This window comes from Macrotis lagotis, chromosome 2 (genome assembly GCF_037893015.1).
Source record: "Macrotis lagotis isolate mMagLag1 chromosome 2, bilby.v1.9.chrom.fasta, whole genome shotgun sequence".
Taxonomy (NCBI): domain Eukaryota; kingdom Metazoa; phylum Chordata; class Mammalia; order Peramelemorphia; family Peramelidae; genus Macrotis; species Macrotis lagotis.
The window spans coordinates 323,412,148-323,433,679 of record NC_133659.1 but is presented as its reverse complement, the minus strand read 5'-3'; the positions used below and the strand labels follow the sequence as shown (position 1 = coordinate 323,433,679).

At 41.7% G+C, this 21,532-nt stretch overlaps 1 protein-coding gene across 1 annotated transcript in view; it reads left to right on the top strand.

Moving 5' to 3' along the window:
• The window catches only part of APPL2 (adaptor protein, phosphotyrosine interacting with PH domain and leucine zipper 2), a 76,972-nt gene that overhangs the window by 24,844 nt on the left and 30,596 nt on the right, over positions 1-21,532 (top strand). Inside the window, exons 3-5 of the mRNA XM_074226758.1 lie at positions 9,313-9,372; positions 10,300-10,371; positions 19,523-19,610. Coding sequence (XP_074082859.1) covers positions 9,313-9,372; positions 10,300-10,371; positions 19,523-19,610 — 220 coding nt within the window. The remainder of the gene's footprint in view (positions 1-9,312; positions 9,373-10,299; positions 10,372-19,522; positions 19,611-21,532) is intronic.

The following is a 21,532-nucleotide window of genomic DNA, read 5'->3' as shown; positions in this document are numbered from 1 at the left end:
CAAGACCATGGAATGGGCCAATAGAATAATAGAAATTTATAAATTTATAATAGAAAATATAATAGAAAATGAATCACCAACTTTGACTTGTGTTCAGAGTGGTAGGGAAATTTTTGTAGTCTCAAGTGATTTTTCTTCTACAATTCTTTTTCCTGCTTATTTTTCCTTCATGTTTTTATTTTATGCATTCCTTTTAAAAGTTTTAATGATGACTTTTGTATTTTCCCTTGATACCCTCAAATCCTCTTCTGTAACAAGATAGAGCTATTAAATAAAACTGATTACTTATTCCACATGAACCACACTGTACCCCATTCCCATAATCCTCCAGCTCTCCACCAAGAGGATGGAAGTATTCTCTCCCTTATTCTCCTGAACCAAAATTGGGCACTGGAACCCAGGAGTTCTCAAAAAATTATTGAGTGACCCTCTCCCCCAAAGAGCTCTATGCCAGTTATAGCTTTTGATTTCTTATGTTTTATATTTATATAAAATTTAATATCTTATATTTCTAATGGAAATTAAAACATGATTATGATTTAAAAAAATAGTCTAGACTTTGCACACTGAGTGGGTCCTGAGAGTTGCTGGTGTATCCAATTACCCAGAAAGTATTTATTATACTTCTGTTATGTACCAGGAACTCTTTCTTATTAGGTGCTAGGAGTATAATGACCACAAGGGAAGAGTCCTTGCCCTCAAGATACTGGGGACACATATACGTATATTCAGAATAGAGATAAAATAACGGCAAGATAGTTTGGGGAGTGGGGCAGTTAGGTGGCGCAGTGAATAGAGTACCAGCCTTGGAGTCAGGAGGACCTGAGTTCAAATCCGACCTCAGACACTTCATAATTACCTAGCCATGTAGCCTTGGGTGAGTCACTGAACCCCTTGCCTTGAAAAAAAACATTAAAAAAAGATAGTTTGGGGAGGGGCTTCCCTAGTCACTGGGAAGACCAGGAAAGGTTTGATCAAGAATATGGCACTTGGGGCAGCTAGGTGGCACAGTGGATAAAGCACCAGCCCTGGAGTCAGGAGTACCTGGGTTCAAATCTGGTCTCAGACATTTAATAATGACCTAGCTGTGTGGCCTTGGGCAAGCCACTTAACTCCATTTGCCTTGCAAAAAAAAAAAAAAAGATGGCACTTGAGCAAAGACTCTGGGAGAGCAGGGATTCCTGAGGTGGAGGCAAAGGGACAGGTCTGGAGACAGGAAATGGAGTACTGCATCAAAGGCGCAGTAAGAAAAATCACTATACATGGAACCCACAGTGAGAGGAAGAAAATTTTAAAAAATAAGACTAGAGAGGTCTAGGAGAACCAGACTGTGAAATGCTCTAAAGGTCGGATTTGTTTCTATTTAGAGATCTAATCGTGGTAATAGGGAGCTACTGGAGGGCACCAAAGAGGCCGATAGAGTGACAGGTGATATGATCAGATTTCAGATGCTTTTGTAAAAATCATAGACCACTGGGTACAGAATTGATTGTTTAGCTGTTTAGTGTTCTTTTCAATTACATTATGCATCCTGTGGTATTATTGTGATTCTGTATATTATTTATGGTACTGATTACCTCACATAAGCCTCCCCACATTTCCCTGATTTCCTCATACTCATCTTTTCTTGCCGAATATTATTATATTTTATCTGCCAGCTATGGTTTCATTGCTGCACCCTCTTGAAAAAGCACTATCTTACTAATACAGACCAACACCTCTTCCACCAGTGATAATCCTACAAGGTTGTTGTTGTCGGAGTCGTTTTAGTCATGTCCTTCATGACCCCATTGGGTTTTCTTGCAAAGATACTGGAGGGGTTTACCATTTCCTTCTCTGGATCATTTTACAGCTGAGAAAACTGAGGCAAACACAGTTAAAGTTGCCCAAGGTCACACAGCTAGTAAGTGTCTGAGGTCCAATTTGAACTCAGGTCTTTCTGTCTCTAGGCTCACCTCTATCTACTGTTACCTAGGGAGGCTGAAAGGATAAGTGATTTGGATAGGTGTCACTTGGGCCATCTGGGCCATAGACAAAACTCAAATCCAATCCTGAGACCTGTTCTCTCTCTACCAAACCAGAATGCCTCTCATTGTGTTTTATCTCATGCAAGCAGACATTGGGGAAGAGAGGTCTCTCCTGAGGTTTCCTGTGGTCCCCAGGGAACTCATGGAAAACTTTGAGCCTTCTAGGCTCTTTTGTAAGCACCACTATTGAGAGGCTCCAATCATGACCCGAAACAACCTCTTAGCCCTAGACTTTTGCACATTTAGACTGTATATGTTTCTCCTTCCCCACAGCTTTTGTTTTCCTAAGGCTCCCAAGCCTATCATTCCAAACTTTCATGAGTTTTCTGCCCAAAAATTGAAGACAGGAGGGAAGCTTCAAAAATACAGAAAACGTCCCATAGAACCTGTTGCTGAGGCTTCAGAACTAACTGTGATGTGGGAGCTCAGTTTAGTTTGAACTGTTACTCTGTTTAATTAAGTCGAAATGGGATCCTCCAATCATTTCATTAGCTCATAAAGACATTTAAGCCACAAGGAACTGTCTTGTGAATAAATTACATGGTTCCATTTTCATTGTTAGTCAAAGGAAGGTTAATAAGTAATTCGAATCAACACAGAGTGGATTATCATTCCCTTATTTTTAAAATTATCACTTTATTTAATTTTTAAATGTTTTGTTGTTACAGTTTTTTCATTTTTTTCTTTTTTTTTGCAAGGCAATGACTGGTCCAAGGTCACTCAGCTAGGTAATTATTAAGTGTCTGAGGCTGAAGTTGAACTCAGGTCCTCCTGACTCCAGGGCAGGAGCTTTATTCATTGCACCACCTAGCTGCCACTTACAACCTTTTTCTTAAACATGATGCTATTTTCTTTTTGTCTTTTTGTCTTTTTTTTTTTTTGCAAGGCAAATGGGGTTAAGTGGCTTGTCCAAGGCCACACAGCTAGGGAATTATTAAGTGTCTGAGGCTGGATTTGAACTCAGGTCCTCCTGACTCCAGGGTCACTGTTCCACCTAGCTGCCCCATGATGCTATTTTCTTACAATCTTTCTCCTCCAAGAAAGTGGTACATTTTAAGTAAAACAAAGCAATCTACTGGCCATACATAATAGTGTATGCCTCATTCTGTATCTGTGGTCCCCCACTTCTCTCTTATTTGCTAATGGAAGCCTACATAGATCATAAATTTAGAGCTAGAAGGATCTTAAGTGGTCATATCCAACTAATTTTGAAGATAATGAAAACAAAGCCCAGGGAGGTTAAATATCACATAAGTGTTAAGTATCAGAGATGGGATTTGAATTCACATCTCTCTATTCTCAAGTCATTGCTCTGTCCACTGCTCCATACTGCTCGACCAGATTGCATTACACTGACTCAGGTCTGTTCTTGACTTTTTCCCCCTTATTTGCTTTCCCTTTAAAGTGCTGTGGTCATCCTGTAAATTGTTCTATTTATTTAACTATCAATTTATTATCTTTCCCCGTTTCTCAGAATCCTTGCTATCATCACTTCTTATGAAGCAGGAATACTGGCACATTCACATAGCACAATTTATTCAGCAGCCAGGATTCTTATTTCTCCATCTCCTTTCTATAGTGATTCAGAACTACTTTTGCCTGCTCTGGGAACTTCAGAATTCAACCACTGTGCTTTTGGCTAATTGGGACAATTTTGTATTTATCTCTGAGCTCTATTGATATTTGCTCCAGATAAGAATAAACCAATGAAATTTGACCCACAAATCTCATTGCTGTGCCCTGAGGAAGTGGTTAATCAAAAGATACTTCCCAGATGCACCAAAATATTAGAATAGTGCTTTTTGGGGTGCTGGAAACTAGTAGATGGGCATTGATCAGGGAATGGCAAAACAAGTTGTGGCCCACAAATGGAATAGAATAGCATTATGCAAGAAGGAATAAAAAATATGATGAATACCAAAAAGTAGGGGGGAGACTTGTATGAACTGAAGTCAAGGGAAGTAAACAGAACCAGGAAGAGTGAGTCTGCTTTGGAGTTAGAATCTCTGGGTTTGACTCTCACCTCTATTGTTTCTTCTATGTGATTTGGGCCACATTGCTTAACTCTCTGAGGGGTTTCATTTCTTTAACTATAAAATGACCAAGGATGCTGGAGCCAACTCAGACCAGCTATGAGGAAGAACCCATTGTTAAATTTTCATTGTGAGCATTTCCAGATGCTCAGAAATCAGCCAGTGCTGCAAATCTGAGCTCAGCTGATGGACTGATTGATTGACTAGACTTAAGAAAGTGATGGAGAGTGTTAATAATGTAGGCTAAACTTAAAAGTGTCCATCTATGATTATATGATCTATGACTCCAATAGGAACTGCCAACAAAACCCTTTCAGGAGAGAGTTGGTGGAGACAGCTGGGTCATTTGGTAAGTCAATAAGCCCATGCAAGTTAGGGAGCACAGATGGTTAGAGATTTGGACTTGAGTCAGGAAGCTCTGTATTCAGGTCCTGTCTGTCAGTCTGACCTTTGGGTAAGCCATTTTACCTTCATGAGTCTCAGTTTCTCATCTGTAAAACAAAGAGATTTAGACTCAGTAGCCTCAAAGATCTTTTCCAGTGCCAAACCTAGAATATTGTTATAATCCTCCTTTCAAATTCTACCCAAGGCCTCATCATGGCCTTCAGGTAACATGAGCTTAAGGAGGCTGTGCCAGTGGAGTGCCTAGCAACCCAACAGGAAGGCTTCATTTAATCACCTACTGGTTATTAGGTCCTGTGCTGGGGGGGCGGGGATCCAAACATAAAACTGACTCTACCCTCAAGGAGCTTACATTCTACCAAGCAGAAAGGCTTGGTGCACAACCAAGGTCCTGCTGCCAGAGATGATTATTTCCCTCTTATATTTAATAACTTATTATTGTATTAGGGCCAAGATATTTTCCCTTTTCTGTTTCCTCATCCAGAAATCAACTAGTGTAGGAAATCTCAAAGATTTACCCAAGATCCTAACAGACAGTAAAAGAAATTCTAAGTTTAGGCTAATGGGTATCAGCACATTGCATATGCTCAGAAAGGTCTGAGGAAAGGACATGAACATTGATATCTCTTGGACCAGGATTTGGGTGACACAGGCCATGTACCCTGAGACCCTTATTTTAATCTAGTCACACCTACTCTTCAAAGGGCATATTAACTATGATCTTAGCACCATTAGGGTCTTTGGTCTAAGAAAGACAGTCAAGTGACCATCCTTTTATTCATAATCTACTGGCCTTATTAAGAATGTGATTAAATTACTCTGAAACTATTTATCTCAAACCTTTTTAAAATAATATTTTATTTATTTTTCCAACGACATGCAAAGATAGTTTTCAACACTCATTTTTTTTTGCAAGGTTTTGAGTTTCACATTTTTCTCCCTCCCTTCCTCCTCGCTCTCCCCCACTCCCCCTGAAGAAAGCAATCTAGTATAGGTCAAACCTTTTTAATTATCACACTGCCTAGCTAAGGTCCAAGAGGCTTACTATGGAAAGGTCAACAGCCAAGGGATGGAGCGTTTGATTACAGCAACTTCCCAAAACTCTGCTGAGACCTATAAGGATGGCGACCCACACCACTAGATGGGCCAACATGACAGAAGTCACAAGTCCGAAAGCACAAACATATTTGGGAATTGCTTCAACTCAACAGTGTTTGGTTGGCTCTGGCTCTCAGCCACCATCGGCCCTCCAGGATGCAGCAAAATCAATAAGCCTTGTGCCAGCAGCTGTTTTTCTTTCAGGTTTACTAAAAGGTTATCTTTCCTCCTCTGCCAGCTATTAGTCCAGGAGGTTGGTGTTTGACATGGGCTATTAACCCCTGACTGAGCCTTTTGTCATATTATCTTCCATAATAAAAGTCTATAAAAGAACTAGTGGAACTCTTGCTAGATGGACTAACAGATCCATCTGGGTGACTTTTCCTGAGTTCTGGAAACTCAATCCTTCAGTCATCCAATCAGATAAGTGCTGGGCTATACATACAGAAACAAAACAGCCCTTGCCCTCAAGGGTCTTAGTGAATGGGGGGAGGGGGAATGTGGGAGTTCATGATAACCTCAACTATAATAAGCAGATCTCTAGAATACTGAATATTGAATTAAGGAGAAGGTAAGGCTGTGAATTCTGCCTGGCTCTTTGACCTGGGTACATCAGATGGACTCTCTGAGCCCTGGTCTTCTCACTGAGACCATGGAGGTAACTCCTATCATTTTTCACTCAGTGGTGAGAATCAAAGCAGAGATTGCATTAGGCCAGGAGATCCTTGAGGACAAGTTCTCTCTTTCGCCTTTCTGTGCATCCCCAGTCCTTAGCAGTGCCAGGCACTTAGTGGGTGCTTAATAAGATATGCAATGTCTTTGGAATAAGTCTTAGAGCTCTGTCAATGCTAGAGATTCTTCTTATAATAGAAATAAATGCAAAATGTCTTGGGCGTGGAGGGCCACCAGCAGCTGGGGGATCAGAGGGACCTCATCTACAAGGTGGTACTGGGGCTAAATATGGCAGATGAACTCTTTCTTTCTCCTTTGTCTCTCTGCCGTCTCTCTATGTCTGTCTGTCTGTCTGTCAGTCTGTTTCTCTGGCTATCTGTCTCTGTGTCTCTGTCTGTGTGTGTGTGTGTCTCTCTGGCTCTGGCTCTCTGTGGCAGCTGGGTGACAGAATAGATAGAACACTGGACGTGGAGTCAGGAGGATGGGTGTCCAAAGCTGACTAGCTGTGTGATCTTGGACAAGTCACTTAACTCTGATTGCCTCACATCCAGGGTCATCTCATCATCTCTCCTTGTCCTGACCCATCTCTGACCATTGGACTCAGATGGCTCTGGAGGAGACAGTGAGGCTGATGACTTAGCACAGTCCTCCCCCAACTCAAATCCAATTTGTGTGCTTGTCATGGTATCGCTTCCTCTTTGAGAAAGGACAAATCATCATTCTCTCTCTCTCTCTCTCTCCTCTCTCTCCTCTCTCTTCTCTTCCACCCTACCCCCAGCACAGAACCCAGAACTGATATTTCTTGAAGTCAGCTGAATCAAACAAAAAGAGATCCTAAGGGTGAGGGTAGGGGGGAACCTTACATCTTCAGTCATTGAATTAGTGCAGGGAAGAAGGGGGAAGCCAGCTCAGTGAGCCTTGGCTTGTTCAAGGACATGTCTTAATGCTGGAGAGCAAGTCTTCCATAATCAACCAATCAAGCATTTATTAAAATCCTATTATTTGCCATGTGCTTGCTCATGGTAAAACAACCGATGTGTTTCAGAATGAATAACATCTTCTAGTCACTAAAAGATTTTCAAATTTCAGAAGGAGTATTAGCGGAACATGAGATGAAAAGGAAATCAAGTTATCATACATATGTTGAGGAGTATAGAGTCCTGGGTGGGGGGGGAGGGAAGAAAGGAAGGAAGGAAGGAAGGAGGGAAGGAAGGAAGAAAGGAAGGAAACAGAGAGGGAGGATAGAAGGAGAGAGAAGGAAAGAGGAAGGGAAGGAAGGGATTCTCAAGGAGGGAGGGAAGGAGGGAGGGATTCTAGGGCTGGCAGTTCCTAGGCTGTAGATTCATTGACTGAGGTAGTTGTGACCTCTATAAAACCTGTAGACCCAGTAGATCTGGAGGCAATTTTAAGTTGCCCTAAAGCCGCCTGCTCTGCCCAAAGATAGCCCACTGTGCTCCTGGATCAGAAAAGATGCATTCTCTTGGTGAATAAATGACAAGACATCTTTTTCTTTATTGCCAATAAAAGAACACCAATGGACTAGGATGCTTATTTCTCTCGCGTCCTGGAGTTTTGGAGAACCTCAGTTGGAATTCCGCCTCAGATATAGGCAGCAGCCTAGGAGAGAATGGAAAGAGGACTGGTTGTGGAGTCAGGAAGACCTGGGTTCAAATTCTGCCTCAGACACTTCCTGCCTTCTTGACCTTGGGCAAATCATTAAACTCAACTGCATGAGGGAACTGGTTTAAGTGACCGACAAGATCTCTTCCAGCTCCAAGTTTGCCTACCTCCTGACCTATGAATCTATAAGTTACGTGTCCCTGGTCATGTCATTTAACCTCTCTGTATAGACTTCATTTTCCTCATTTATAAAATTACGGAGTTGGTCTAGAGGCTCTCAATTTCCTTCCAACTCTGAGTCTGTGAGCCCATGGACATCTATGTACTTATTAACTGAACATCACTTCTACTCCCCGGGCCTCAGTTTCCCTATCTGTAAAATTACTGTATTAAAAAGTATAGATCTAGATACCTCAGAGATCATTGAGTCTGACCCCTCATTTGTCAGCTGAAGAAACTGAAGCTCAGAGAGATTTGAGTGACTCGGGGTCCTAGCTAGGAAGTATTTGCAGTGGGAATTGAGCTCCATTTTTTTTTAACTATCTGATTCCAAATGTAGCCTTCTCTACCCACTTCCTCCTCTCAAACCAACCTCAAAATTTCCTTCCAACTTTTAAGTCTTTGGGCATATGACATTAGCACCTGTGTGGCCTAGGCAAGTCTTCTCTGAGCCTCAGTTTCCTCATCAGTAAGGTGAGGATAAATAATAGATCCTCACTTCCAGGGTTGTCAGGAGGTAAAAAGGAGCTAATACCTGTATATGCCCTTTGCACACCTGAAATATTTTTGTGGTTATTGTCATTAACCCCCAGAAGCAGAGCATAGGATAGTTGGCAAAAGGAACGCTGTTTTGTTAAACTAGCCAGCATGTTCTATCCTGACCCCTTTTTAACTTGCATCCAAGAGGGGTGGAGTTGAGAGGCAAATTATAGTTTTCTCCTTTTGCCCGGTAGTGCAATTTGATGCCAGGAGTTCGGTGACAGGTTTTTCCATTGCTTTTTGGAGCTCTTGCCAGTCCAGCTCCAAAGGCAAGGAAGAATCAAATTCAGCTTGTTGTTTGATTGCTGCCAAGGAGGGCAGTGAGACCACTGTGGTTGACAGCTCATGGTCATAGGAGGACAAAGGGAATTAATAGTTGGGTTTACATCCAGATCTTCAATTTCATTGGCGGTATCTGTGTTACTTCCCACACCACAGATGGGCAGCTCATTTATATAGCTTATGCTCCAAGAAATGAAGTGACTTGTTCACGATCCAAACAACCGGTATTTTGTCAGAAGAGGAGTTGAATCTTCCTGACTCCACCCACTATACCACAATGGTTCCATAACTGACCACAATCAAGGAAAGAGTAAAATGGAGGAGCCCCAAATGCGCCTTGAATCTGAAACTCCATGAGTCAAGGTCTGAGCTTTCCTTTATGTGTTTTGGACTAACATCAGTATCTTCTTTCCCTGCAGAATGAAATGTGCTTAGCCACTCAACAACTTTCCAAGCAGCTACTGGCATATGAGAAACAGGTAATTTGATTCGATTCAATCCTATAAGTATTTATTAATCACCTGCTGTATTCCAGGCATTATCCAGGAGATACCAAGGAAAAAAGTGAAACTGTCCCTCCTCTCCATGGGTTTCCATTCTACTGACTTGATAAGGGAATAAAAATAGGGAATTTTATAATGGAACTCTCCAAATCAATGTTCTCTGTAATAATTATTAGGAGATTGAAATTATTTTTTATCATCCTTGTTAAAGCATACACTATTTGTTCTATGTGTATTTAACTGCAAATGGCAGCAAATTCAGGAGTTTGTGAAGGGCTTAGGTTGAAAGGAATGCCAAGTAATTTAATTTACTATTTGAGAGAGACAGCCCTGACTAGATTAGCTTAAAAGAATAGTGTGGCAATATGTCATCATGGATAAAGGTGGCCTCAGAGGCAGGAAGATCTGGATTTCCAATATAATGACTGTGTGACCCTGGACAGGTCATTTTACTCTTTGGTCTCCAGGCAACTCTCCAAGAATCAAAGTTACAGAAAAGGTGATGATCTACATTGATTGAAAGAGTTCTCTATACCAGTGAAACTACAGGTTCAGGTCAAAGAAAAGAGATTAAGAACCTACACTGGAGGAGTTGATAAAAATAAGTGAGTAAATGAATTTCATTAGGGTTCATTTACAAGAAGGAGGAAGGAGTGGTCAGTATCAGTGGAAAAGCTTATATTCGTGGGATTCACATTAATCCTCATCATTAGCCAAGGAAGGCTTCCCCAGTTCTAAAACACAGTTCTTTTTGAAGGAACCTTCCCCCAATCCTGTTCATCATGCATGCCAGATGCAAAAGCAGAAGGCAATCTAGTGAAAATATTGTGTTTACTCTATTGCTTATACCCATGGCACTCTTGATAACACCTGGTTCCTTTTTATTTTTATTTTTCATCTTAGAATTTTGCTCTTGGCAAAGGAGATGAAGAAGTCATAACTACCCTCCACTATTTTTCCAAGGTGGTAGATGAGGTAAGGTTCTTGAGACATTGCCACATGATTCTTTTTCTTGGGTTTTCTTCTCTATTTTAGATATTTAATTGAACAAAATTTAGATTTTTTATTTACAAATTTGAACATTAACAAATTTCCAGGAGAATTCGGTGATCTGGTTGAAATAACACTGGACCTGAAATCAAGAAGACTCCAATTCAAATCATGCCTTGGGCACTTCCCTTAACAACCCTTCCATTCCTCAGTTTCCCTGATCTGTAAAATGAAAATAATAATAGCACCTCCCTTCCAAGGTTGTGATGATCAAATGAGATAATATTTGTAAAGAACGTTTCAAATTTCAAAGTGCTCCATAAATACCAGCTCTTCTCATGCACTGAGATGTAGATTAAATATTTCAGTACTTCATAGGTCAGTGATTTCTACAGATTATGAGCTATCGACAATTTATATCATCTTCAAGAGTTGCTTTATGCAACTATAGTTGCATGGTAGATGGACTTTCTACCTTCTACACCTGGATGAAATTACAGATCCAGCAGAGAAAAGAAAATTATTACATTATTTCCTAGGGATGGACTCTCCTGTCATTAAAACAGAGATGTGTGTGTAGCAATGACTGTAAAAACAGCTTCCATGAATCCAGTTTATGAAATCTTTAATAATCCTGATTTAATCAGATACGCATGAACTGTAGATCATAAAAGGGTTATTACCCCCATTTTACTGATGAGGAAACTGAAGTTTAGAGAGGTCGAGTGACTTGCCCAGGGACACACAGCAAGGAAGGTCTTCCTGACTTTAAGGCTAGCCCTTTGACACAGTGAGTGTCCCATTGCCTCATCTTAGGATGTTGAGTTATCAAGAAAAAGTTAAACCCTGCTCAGCATAGTCTGTGTAAAGGGTCAGAATTGGCTGCTTCATTTTAGAGATGGATTGGAGAAAATGGGGAGAATAGCCTTCTTTTAGGATGTGATCATGAGTAATTTCTAGGAAAATGATGGAATTACTATTATAGGGATCATTGTCATCTTTGTCAACCAAACTGTGGTTTCTGACTTTTAACTTATTCATCTGTCAAAGATGTTATAGCAGGATCTGTGCTTTAAATAGGAATTGGGTCACATGAGGGTTTCTAGCTCTTTCCGGCATCCCCAGCCCCCAGTAGACTGCTGTGGTAGGAGCCTAATAAATACTTGTGACTTGATTTATTAACACATGAAAGTGAGAATCGTGGGAAATGAGTATCTGTAGTTTGAAAGCATACACCAAGGACAAAGAGCCCCTCTGACTTGTTGAACACTTTTTTAAATTTGTTTTTTATTTAAGGCAAGGGGGTTAAGTGGCTTGCCCAAGGTCACACAGCTAGGCAATTATTAAGTGTCTGAGCTCAAATTTGAACTCAGGTCCTCCTGACTCCAGGGCTGGTGCTCTATCCACTGCCTTATATTTTTTTCATTACAAGAAGATCTTATAGATATTCAAATCATAGTCATCTGTGCATCTGAGCTATCCTGAAAGGCATTCATTGCAGAGGAGGTACTGACCTGCACTGGTAGAAAGAATTTCCTGACCCGGAGCCCCCTATAGCAGTGAAATGGCAAGCCTGGTTCTCTTAGATCCAGAGAGTCAATTTGCTAGCAAGGACTGTGATCGCAGAGTTGGCCTTGGGGTCGAAAAGGCTTGGATTCATGTATCTTGTTCTGATCCATTCTTCCAATGCCTTAAGACTAAGTTTCATGGGAGTTGCTGCTGGGCATCTGTAGATGGACTTTCTACAAGAAGAATCCCTCTGTAATGACAGATCATAGATCTGAACCCCTAAAAACACACATATGTACAAGATAGTGCCTTGTCCATAGCATATTTAAAAGATGCTTAGCAAAGTGAGATAAGTCTTTTATTCTTGCATCTTGGTTTGATTATTTATACATTTATACATTTGTATTTGGGAGCATATGATAAAGACAAAGGAGTTATTAAGCTCTGGAGTCAGAGGATCTGGGTTCAAATCCTGCCTGTTATACTTATCTGTGTGACTTTGGGTGAGTCATTTCATTTCTCTGCAACTCAATTTCCTTATATAACAAAGTAAAAAAAAAATTGAGCTAAATGGCCTCTACTGGAGCTTTGTTTGATCCATGGGTTAAAGTTGTACATCTTACTGTCATAGATATATTAATTAACCACCCCAAGCTTGCATTTTCCTCATTTGTAAAATGAGGAGGCGGGGGGGGGGGGTGAACTAGATGACTTCTGAGGTCCTTCCCTGCTCCAGAGCTATGGTCCTAAATCATTTATCATTTCTGGGTCTCACTTTCCCCATTTGTAAAAGGGATCAGATCAAATGGCTTCTGAGGTCCCTCTTGGTTCTAGAGTCACAATCCTAAATCATTTATCATTTCCAGGCCTCACTTTACTCATCTGTAAAGGAAAGGAGGCAGACTCAATGGCATCTGAGTATAATAAATATTCCCATCTCACTTTACAGATTAGGAAACTGATGCCAAAGATTACATAGCTAGGAAGTAGCGGGCTCCATGGGAACCACATGGTGTTATAAAGAGAGCACTGGACCTCATCAGGATATCTTGGGGGGTACAGGTGGGAGAATACCCCATCACAGACCTGCAGGTCCACTGTATTCACATTACTCATATACCCCCCATCTGAGAGATCAGTGCAGGGAAAAGGGCATGAGATTAGCAATCAGTCTGCTTTCCGATCCTGACTCCATGCCTTATTGCCTGTGTGACCTTTGACAAGTCATCTTATACTCAGTTTCTCTATCAGTAAAATAGAAAGTTGACTAAATATCCCCAAGACATCTTTATACTACAACCCAAAATGATAAATAATATTTGGAAAGGTATCGCCAGCCTTAAACTGAAGCGTGTTGGGTAAGGAAAAGACTTTCCAGGTTAGGTCATTTGCTTGAAACCATTGGATTCTTGAGCATGTATTTAGAACTGTAAGAGATGATCTCTATTCTTAAAAGGGATCAGTAGGTTTAGGACGAGGTCATCTGTCTAACCCACTTCAACCCCTCATTTTACAGCCGAGGAATTGTGCCCCAGAGAATTTTATTGACTAATGGTCAATGGAAGGTGGCACAGGGAGGATTTGAACCTAGGTCACAGGATCTACAATATAGCACTAGAAGGTGGCACCTTGAAGTTGATCCAGTTCAAACTCCTCATTTTACATTGTTTGTTTTGGGGGGTTTTGTGTTTTGTGTTTTTGTTTTTGTTTTTGCAAAGCAATAGAGTTAAATGACTTGCCCAAGGTCACGCAGCTAGGTAATTATTAAGTGTCGGAGACCAGAATTGAACTCAGGTCCTCCTGACTCCAGGGCTGGAAACACTGTGCCTCCACTGTGCCACCTAGCTGCCCCCTCAGTTTACAATTGAAGAAGGAACCTTGACTCTGGACTCAGAGGTTGTTGGTATTGTGGTATCATTTCAGTTATGTCTGACTCTTCATGACCCTATTTGGGTTTTCTTAGCAAAGATACTAGAGTGATTTGCTCTTTCCTTCTCCAGTTCATTTTACAGATGAGGAAATGAGGCAACAGGGTGAATTGATTTATCCAGGATCACTCAGCTAAGAAGTGTCTGAGGCTAGATTTGAACTCAGGTCTTCTGGTTCCAGGGCCAGCACCTGCTGTGCCACCTACCTGCTCAAATCAGAGGATCTAGGTTCAAATCCAGCCTCTTATTGCCTGTGTGATCTTGGGCAAGTAATTCACCTTCCTAGTGTCCTTATCTTTAAAAATGAGGGTGCTAGATGACATGACCTCTGATCCCTTCCAGCTATATTAAAAATCTCTGAGCTAATGACTTCATTTTGCTGCTTCTTAAATGCCACAGCCAAGGAAGAAAATGGTTATCTCTTGATAATGAGTATTTTGAAAGAGTGACTCTTAAGTGTGAACTGTTGAGACTAAAAAGGACTCCAGGGATCATTTGCTTGAATCTTTCATTTTGTAAATAAGGAAATAAGACAGGAGCAGTTAAGTAAATGGTTCAGTGTCACAAAGGAGAACACTAGGCTGGGAGATCTCTGTCTTTCAGCCTGGTACCCTTGCCTCAGTCCCAAATTTCTCCCTAACAGGGCTCCAAAAATGGCCCAGGAGGAGATTGTATAGAAGCAGCTTCAAAATATGTCACCTTCATGGGACTCAGGTTCCTCACTTGTAAAAATAAGAGCATTGCCTTGGATGGATCTGGAGGCCCCTTCTAGATCTGGCTCTGGGAACCCACAAGCCTTTGCTTACCTGGCTTTTAAATGAACAAATCTGAGTGTGAACATGATTTGTGACCCCCTCTGGTGAGGTTCGTGGGAAGGGGATTGCTCCCAGCTGCCACCCCTGGCCCAAATCTGGGGGAGGAACCTCTTCCTCTCTGCCCAAAGACCTTGATTAGATTCAAACAAAACCAGGAACTGAGGGTGAAGATTTTAGAAGGGGGAGAATTATGCAGGAAACATTGCAATAGGAACACCCAGGAAAACGTGGTTCCTCAAAAGCCAGAGGGAGGGAGGGACACTGAAAGTTTCCCTTCTTTATTTACATCCTTCTCCTTTCTCGGTTTCAATTTCCTTCTGGGGAAAAGAAGTGGGGTAAACTAGATCATCTCCTTTCCAGTCCTTTCCAGCCCTGATCTCTACCTATGAGCCTTCCCCTCCCTGGGCATTTTTCAGATCTATATAATCAGGGAATGAGACTAGATGGCCTCAAAGGTTCCTTTCAGTATCCCATGAGCCTGTCTTCTCTTCCTTCCCATTCCCTGATTCCCTTTCTTATTTTCCTTTCTTCCCTTTTCTTCTTCTTCCCTTCCTTCTCTTTTTCCTACATCTTTTGTTTCCTTTCTTCCTCTCTTCCTTCTCATCTCTTCCTTTATCCTTTTTTCTTTCCCTTCTTCTTTGTTGTTTTTCTATTCATCTTTGTCTGTTTATTGCCAGCACTTTAATATGAACTTTATAAATTACCTATAAAATCTCTCCCTTTTCCTTCCGCTTCCCCATTCTTTCATCTCTTCCTTCCTTTCTCTTGTCTCTACTTCTTTTCTTCCTTCTCTTACATCTTTCTTTCTATTCTTCCTTTCTCCCTTGCTTCCATCTTTTTTCCTTTTCTTTCCTCCCTCATTTCTTTCCTTTCTCCCTTCTCCTTCCTTCTGCTTCCCTTTCTTTTCTTTCTTTCTTTCATTTCTTCCTTCCACATTCCCTTCCTTCATTGTTTTTTCTTCCTTTCCTCTTCTCTTTCTTCCTTTCATCATATTTTCTTCCCCTTCTCCCCCCTTCCTTTCCTTCCTCAGTTTCCTCCTCCATATCTTCTTTTGTGAAGAATGAACACATAGAGAAATTAAACCCGGACCCTGCCCTCAAACATACAACTTCTAGCCTCCAATCTAGTGTCCAATCTAGCAGATTTAGCCATACCCAGAAATCCCCATAAAAAGTGGCAGCTAAATAGCACAGTGGATAGGAGTCAGGAGGATGGGAGTTCAAATCCAGCCTCAGTCACTTGACACTCACTAGCTGGGTGATCTTGGGCAAGTCAATTTACCCTAAGTGCCTCAGCTCCAGGGCCATCTGCAGTCATCCTGATCCATATCTGGCCATTGGAGCCAGATGGCTTGTCAGGGCATCACCTCCCTGCCCTCATGGTCTCCTCTGAGAATGAAGGACAACCACAACAATAGCAACAATCTGAAGTAGCCCTTACTGAGTGTCTATGCCATTCACATTCATTAATTAAAAATTCAGACAAAAGTCTGTGGGGAGGGAGAGGAATAAGACCATGTCTCCTCTTGGAGGCCTCCAGAGACCCAGGAAAGGGTTTGTGACAGACACGTGGTGGGAGCATGGCCTTCTTTGAAGGATGCAGAAGATCCTGGCCAGGCTGCAATGTGTGGGCGCGCTTTCCATGGCCAAGTGCAGAGGTGGTGGCAGCAGCCGGGGCCTGTTCAGGAGTGGAAAGCAAACAAGTGTAGCTCAGAGAGCCGATGAGAGTCGAGTTGACCTGAAAAGTAATAAAGGCAGAACACAAACATTTTGACCTCCTTTTCCCTGTGCCTGCAAATGATGTTAGTCATAATCTTGAGCATGCAGCTGATGACTAGTCATCCTTAAGAAGCAGATCACTAGGAACCACCGGCCTTCAGGCCTTCTGATGCTTCCTACCAGTATGATGGATAGTCTATATGACTTGTATGGCTATTAACAAAAACCTCTGTTTCTGTCCCCTGAAAAAATATTACTTGTGTGTATGAGGGTGTAGGACCTGAGGTCCAGGATGGTACAGTGCTGGCCCAAGGTCACAGAGGTGATAAGCCATGCATTTAGAGCTGAAAGAGACTTGAGAGGCTGTAAGTCCAACCTACTCTAATTTTTAGAGGAATCTGAACCCCAGAGAAGTTAATAACTTACCCAAAGTCATGCTGATAAATGAGTGGCAGACAGGAGTTGAACCCAGGGCCTCTGACTATAAAGACCAAAGGGACTCTGAAACATTCAAAGAATTTACTAATATCAAGTCTTCTACTATTCCCCTTTGTCCATGCCTTGGCACAACGGTGTCAATGTCTAAAATATGCTCCCTCTGAAGTCACCTCTGCCATGTGGAAACACTGGCTTCCTTCAAAACTCAGCTTAGGTGCCACCTTCAAAATTTTCCCAGTTATTATATGAAACCTTAAGGCACTCAATAAATGCCAACTATCATCATCATCATCATCATCTTCTTCTTCTTTCTCCTTCTCCTTCTCTTCCTCCTCCTTCTCCTCCTCCTCCTTTTCCTTTTCCTCCTTCTCCTTCTCCTTCTTCTTCTCCTTCTCCTATTTCTTCTCCACTTCCTTCCCTCCCTCCTACCCTCCTTCCTCCTCTTTCTTTTTTTTCCTCAACAAAAAAATTACTTTATTTACTCTGTTTATAGTCAGCATGTGAGAAACAGACTTTGAAATTAGTATATCCTTGGATCAATGCCCACTTGTCACATATATTGGCTATTTAACTTTTTAGTCTCTTAGAAGATCCTAAGATGATTCCATTGAACTCAATTCTCTCCTTTTACAGATGAGAAAACTGAGGCCCAGGGTTTTATATGACTTTTTTTTTTAGTTTTTTGCAAGGCAAATGGGGTTAAGTGACTTGCCCAAAGCCACACGGCTAGGTCATTATTAAGTGTCAGAGGCCGGATTTGAACTCAGGTACTTCTGATTCCAAGGCCGGTGCTCTATCCACTGCGCCACCTAGCCTCCCTATATGACTTTTCCAAGATGACTTTACATAGCTAGTGTTGGTAGAAGCAGGATTTGACCCCACCTCCTCTGACTCCAGAGACAGGCCTTCTTATACACACACACACACACACACACACACACACACACACACACACACACCCCACACATACAGTTTCACCCAATAGAAGCTTCCTGAGGACAGAGACTATTTTATTTTCACCTCTGTATCCTCATTGCCTAGCAAATAGAGAATGCTTAATAAATGCTTGTTAGTTCATTTATCAGTTGCTTAATATATGCAGTTATCTTGAATAGAATGTAAGCCCTCTGAGGGCGGAGGTTATCTCATTTTTGGGCTTTGTGCTCCCAGCACCTAGGACAGTTCCTGGGACATAGAAACCCTCAAGAAATAGCTGTTGAATTAGCAGAAACTGGGTATTAGCTGCCTTGTGGAAAGGAAGCTTGGCATCACCAGCCTACAGAATCCCTTGCCCTTTTTTGCTTTTTCTTTTGGTGTCTAGCATGGTAAGAATTTGAATAGATTCCAGCTTTGTCAGAATTAAAGGAAAACGCAAAGTGACAGCCCCCTTCTCTCTCCTCTAGTGAGACCGTTTTCCAGTGTCAGACTTGGTCAAGTTCTAAGGTGGGAGTGTGGGGAGTAGAATCAAAGGCCTTTGTTCCATCTCAGAGTGAGGAATCTGCTAGAACACAATCACCTTCTTGTTCTCAGGAGCCCTCCTTTCCCAAGCAACGGGCAGGCCCGAATTCTCCCAGTATGGCTTCAACAAGCAGCATCCTTCCTGTGGAGCTTTCCCAAGCCCACATCCTGGCTGTGGCTTTGGGGTGAGCAGGTTCTCAAAAGAGGATCTCTTTCAAGTGAGACTTCAAACCAGTGTTCGCCTGCTCTTTTGAGGGGCAAAGGTCCCCTAATACTCTCAGTGAATGAGAGACCTGTTCTAAGTATGGCGACGGGAGCTGTTCATTGTCTGGCTGTAATAGCATTCCCAGCCTTTGGGAGGGGTGGCTTGGATCTGGATCTATTGAGAAATCTGCAGAGTAAACAGAGATGAGATAGCTCTCATTTCTCAGATCAGAAACACCCTTGACCAGCCCAGCCTAAAGGACTCACAGTGGAGCCTGGAAAAGCCATATTTGTTTTTCTTTTTAAATGTCTTAATAGCATTGGAATCATTTCTTCCTCTATAAACCTGTAATGGGTGGTTAAGGCAGCCTACTTGGGTTTTCACTGGGTTAGTATCATCCAGAAGACTAATTGGGTTAGATTATAGTCACATATCTAGAAGCTTAGGGAAGGGGCTATAGGGCCCACTTCTTTTAAAAATTGAAGGGGGGTGTCAGCTAGAAGGCTCAGGGCACCAGCCCTGGAGTAAAGAAGACCTGAGTTCAAATTTGACCTCAGATACTTGCCTAGCTGTGTGACCTTGGGCAAGTCACTTAATCCCATTGCCTTAAATCAATATAATTTTTTAAAATATGAAGGTAGCAGAGAGTTTCAGGATCATAGGATTTTCAACTTAGAGCTTTCCCAAGCAACACCAGCCTGCAGAATCCCTTGCCCTTTTTTGCCAGTCTAAGCTTTGCATTTTACAAATGAGGAAACTGAGGCCCAGGGACATTAAATGTTTGATCCTAGAAGCATAAGACAAACCCCTTATTCTATAGATAAGGAGATCATAAGTGACTTACCAAAGCTCTCACGAGTAATATGCAGCAGAGCTGAGATCTGAACCTGATTCCTCTGTCTGCAAATCAAATTCACCTTTCAATGTACTGTTCTGTCTTCTGGGTTCAAATCCTGCCCTGTTTGACCTTGGGCAAGCAGCCGTATATCTCTCTCTCTGTTCTGGGGAGAACACTGAAGGCAGGGGCCTTTGGGTTGGGACTCAGGAGCTCTATCTTTCTTTCAGCTTAACCTGCTCCATACAGAGCTGACAAAGCAACTGGCCGACTCGATGGTGCTTCCCATCATACAGTTTCGAGAGAAAGATCTCACAGGTAAAGTGTTGGAATCCAATACAGTCTGCTCTCAATTAGGGATTCATTTTAGGCCACTTTCTTCCTACTGCATATATGTCATGTATTCTCTCTCTCTCTCTTTCTCTCTCTCTCTCTCCCCTCCCTCTTCTCTCCTCCCTCTCTTCATGTGTATCTGTATGTGTCTCTGTGTCTTTCTTGTCTCTTTCTGTGTATCTCTGTCTCTGTGTGTTTCTCTTTTTCTCTGTCTCTCTTGCTGTCTCTGCCCTCCTTCCCCTCTTTTTTTCATGTGTACCTGTATGTGTGTGTGTGTCTTTCTTAATCTCTTTCTCTGTCTCTCTATCTCTGTCTGACTCTCTCTCCCCTCCCCTTTTCTCTCCATGCACACACACATGTACATACATACACACACATACACACCCACACATACACATCTCATTACAGTATCAATATAATTATTTACTATATTAATATATGCATATATTATTGCTTTGTGTATATAATTTATCATTATGTAATTATTATTATATTTATTGGTCTCTTTTATTTTTAACACTCCTTTCATTTTCCACTATATCTCCCCCTGCTTCCCTCTCCCTAAAGAGCCATCCCTAAGAAAACAAAAGAGGAAGATGGGGTGGAGGCGGGGAGGGGAAGCAGTTCAGAAAAACTGACATCAACAAATTATGTGCTGGGTTCTACACCAACAGACAATGTGTGTTGTAGTCTTCATCAATGCTTCCCCACATCTGCAGAGGAAGGAGGGCGGTATTCGCATAATCCGGCTTTTGTGTCAAATTTGGACATTATAATAGTGTATTTTAAAAACCTGCTTCCCCACCCCCAGTCTCCCAGTGTAGGGGTAAAGTGAGTCCTGGACCTAGAGCCAGCTGAGAACATTGCCTCACACTTTTCTCAACTGTCGGATTCTGAACAACCCAACTCCCTTCCCTAGGCTCGGTTTTATTTGTTTACTTAGTGATGTTGGATGCTTCCCGGTCCCATTTTGGGTTTTCTTGGCAGAGATACTGGAGTGGTTTGCCATTTCCTTCTCCACCTCATTTTACAGATGTGGAAACTGAGGCAAACAGGGTGAAGTGACTTGTCAGGGTCACACAGCCAGTAAATGTCTGAGGCCAGGTTTGAACTCATGAAGATGAGTCTTCCTGATTCTAAATTAAGAGTTCTACCCATATTACATAATCTGGCTGCCCCCGGCTTCAGTCTCCTTACTGGTAAAATGAGAGACTTAGATTGAGTGACTTCTAAGATCTCTCTCTGCTTTAAAGCTTCACTCCTATCACAACGCTCTTATTCCCCTAACATTCTTCTAACCACATTGACATATCACATCAGGCAAAACATTCTGGAGGGGGAAAAAACTTGTGATTCTTTAGAAATTAAAATAAAACATTTGAAAACCAACCCAGAATAAGCATTTTAGTTAAAATGGTGTTTGACTTAATTATGTGGCACAAGATAGTGATTAAAAGGCGAACCTCAGAATCCGGCAGACCTGGGGCTAAGCCCCATTTCTGACAAACCCACACATCCTGGTGGAGTGACCTGAACATCCTGACTTCTCAAGGCTCCCTGCATTGAGAGAGGCTATTTTTATGTGAGAAGATAAGTCCAGACCTAAGACAAAAAGTGAAACTAGAGATCCCTGGGAATATCTATATCTATATCTATAACTATATGTATATGTATATATATAACTATATCTATCTCTATCTCTGTCTCTATATCTCTATCTCTCTCTGCCTCTATCTCTATCTATCTATGTATCTATCTATCTATCCATTCATCTATCATCTGACTGTATCTAAAATGTCTGTCTATCCTGTCTGTCCCATCTATCTATCTATCTATCTATCTATCTATCTATCTATCTATCTATCTATCTACCTATCTATAATTCTTTTAAGAACAGTAGCTTAGTC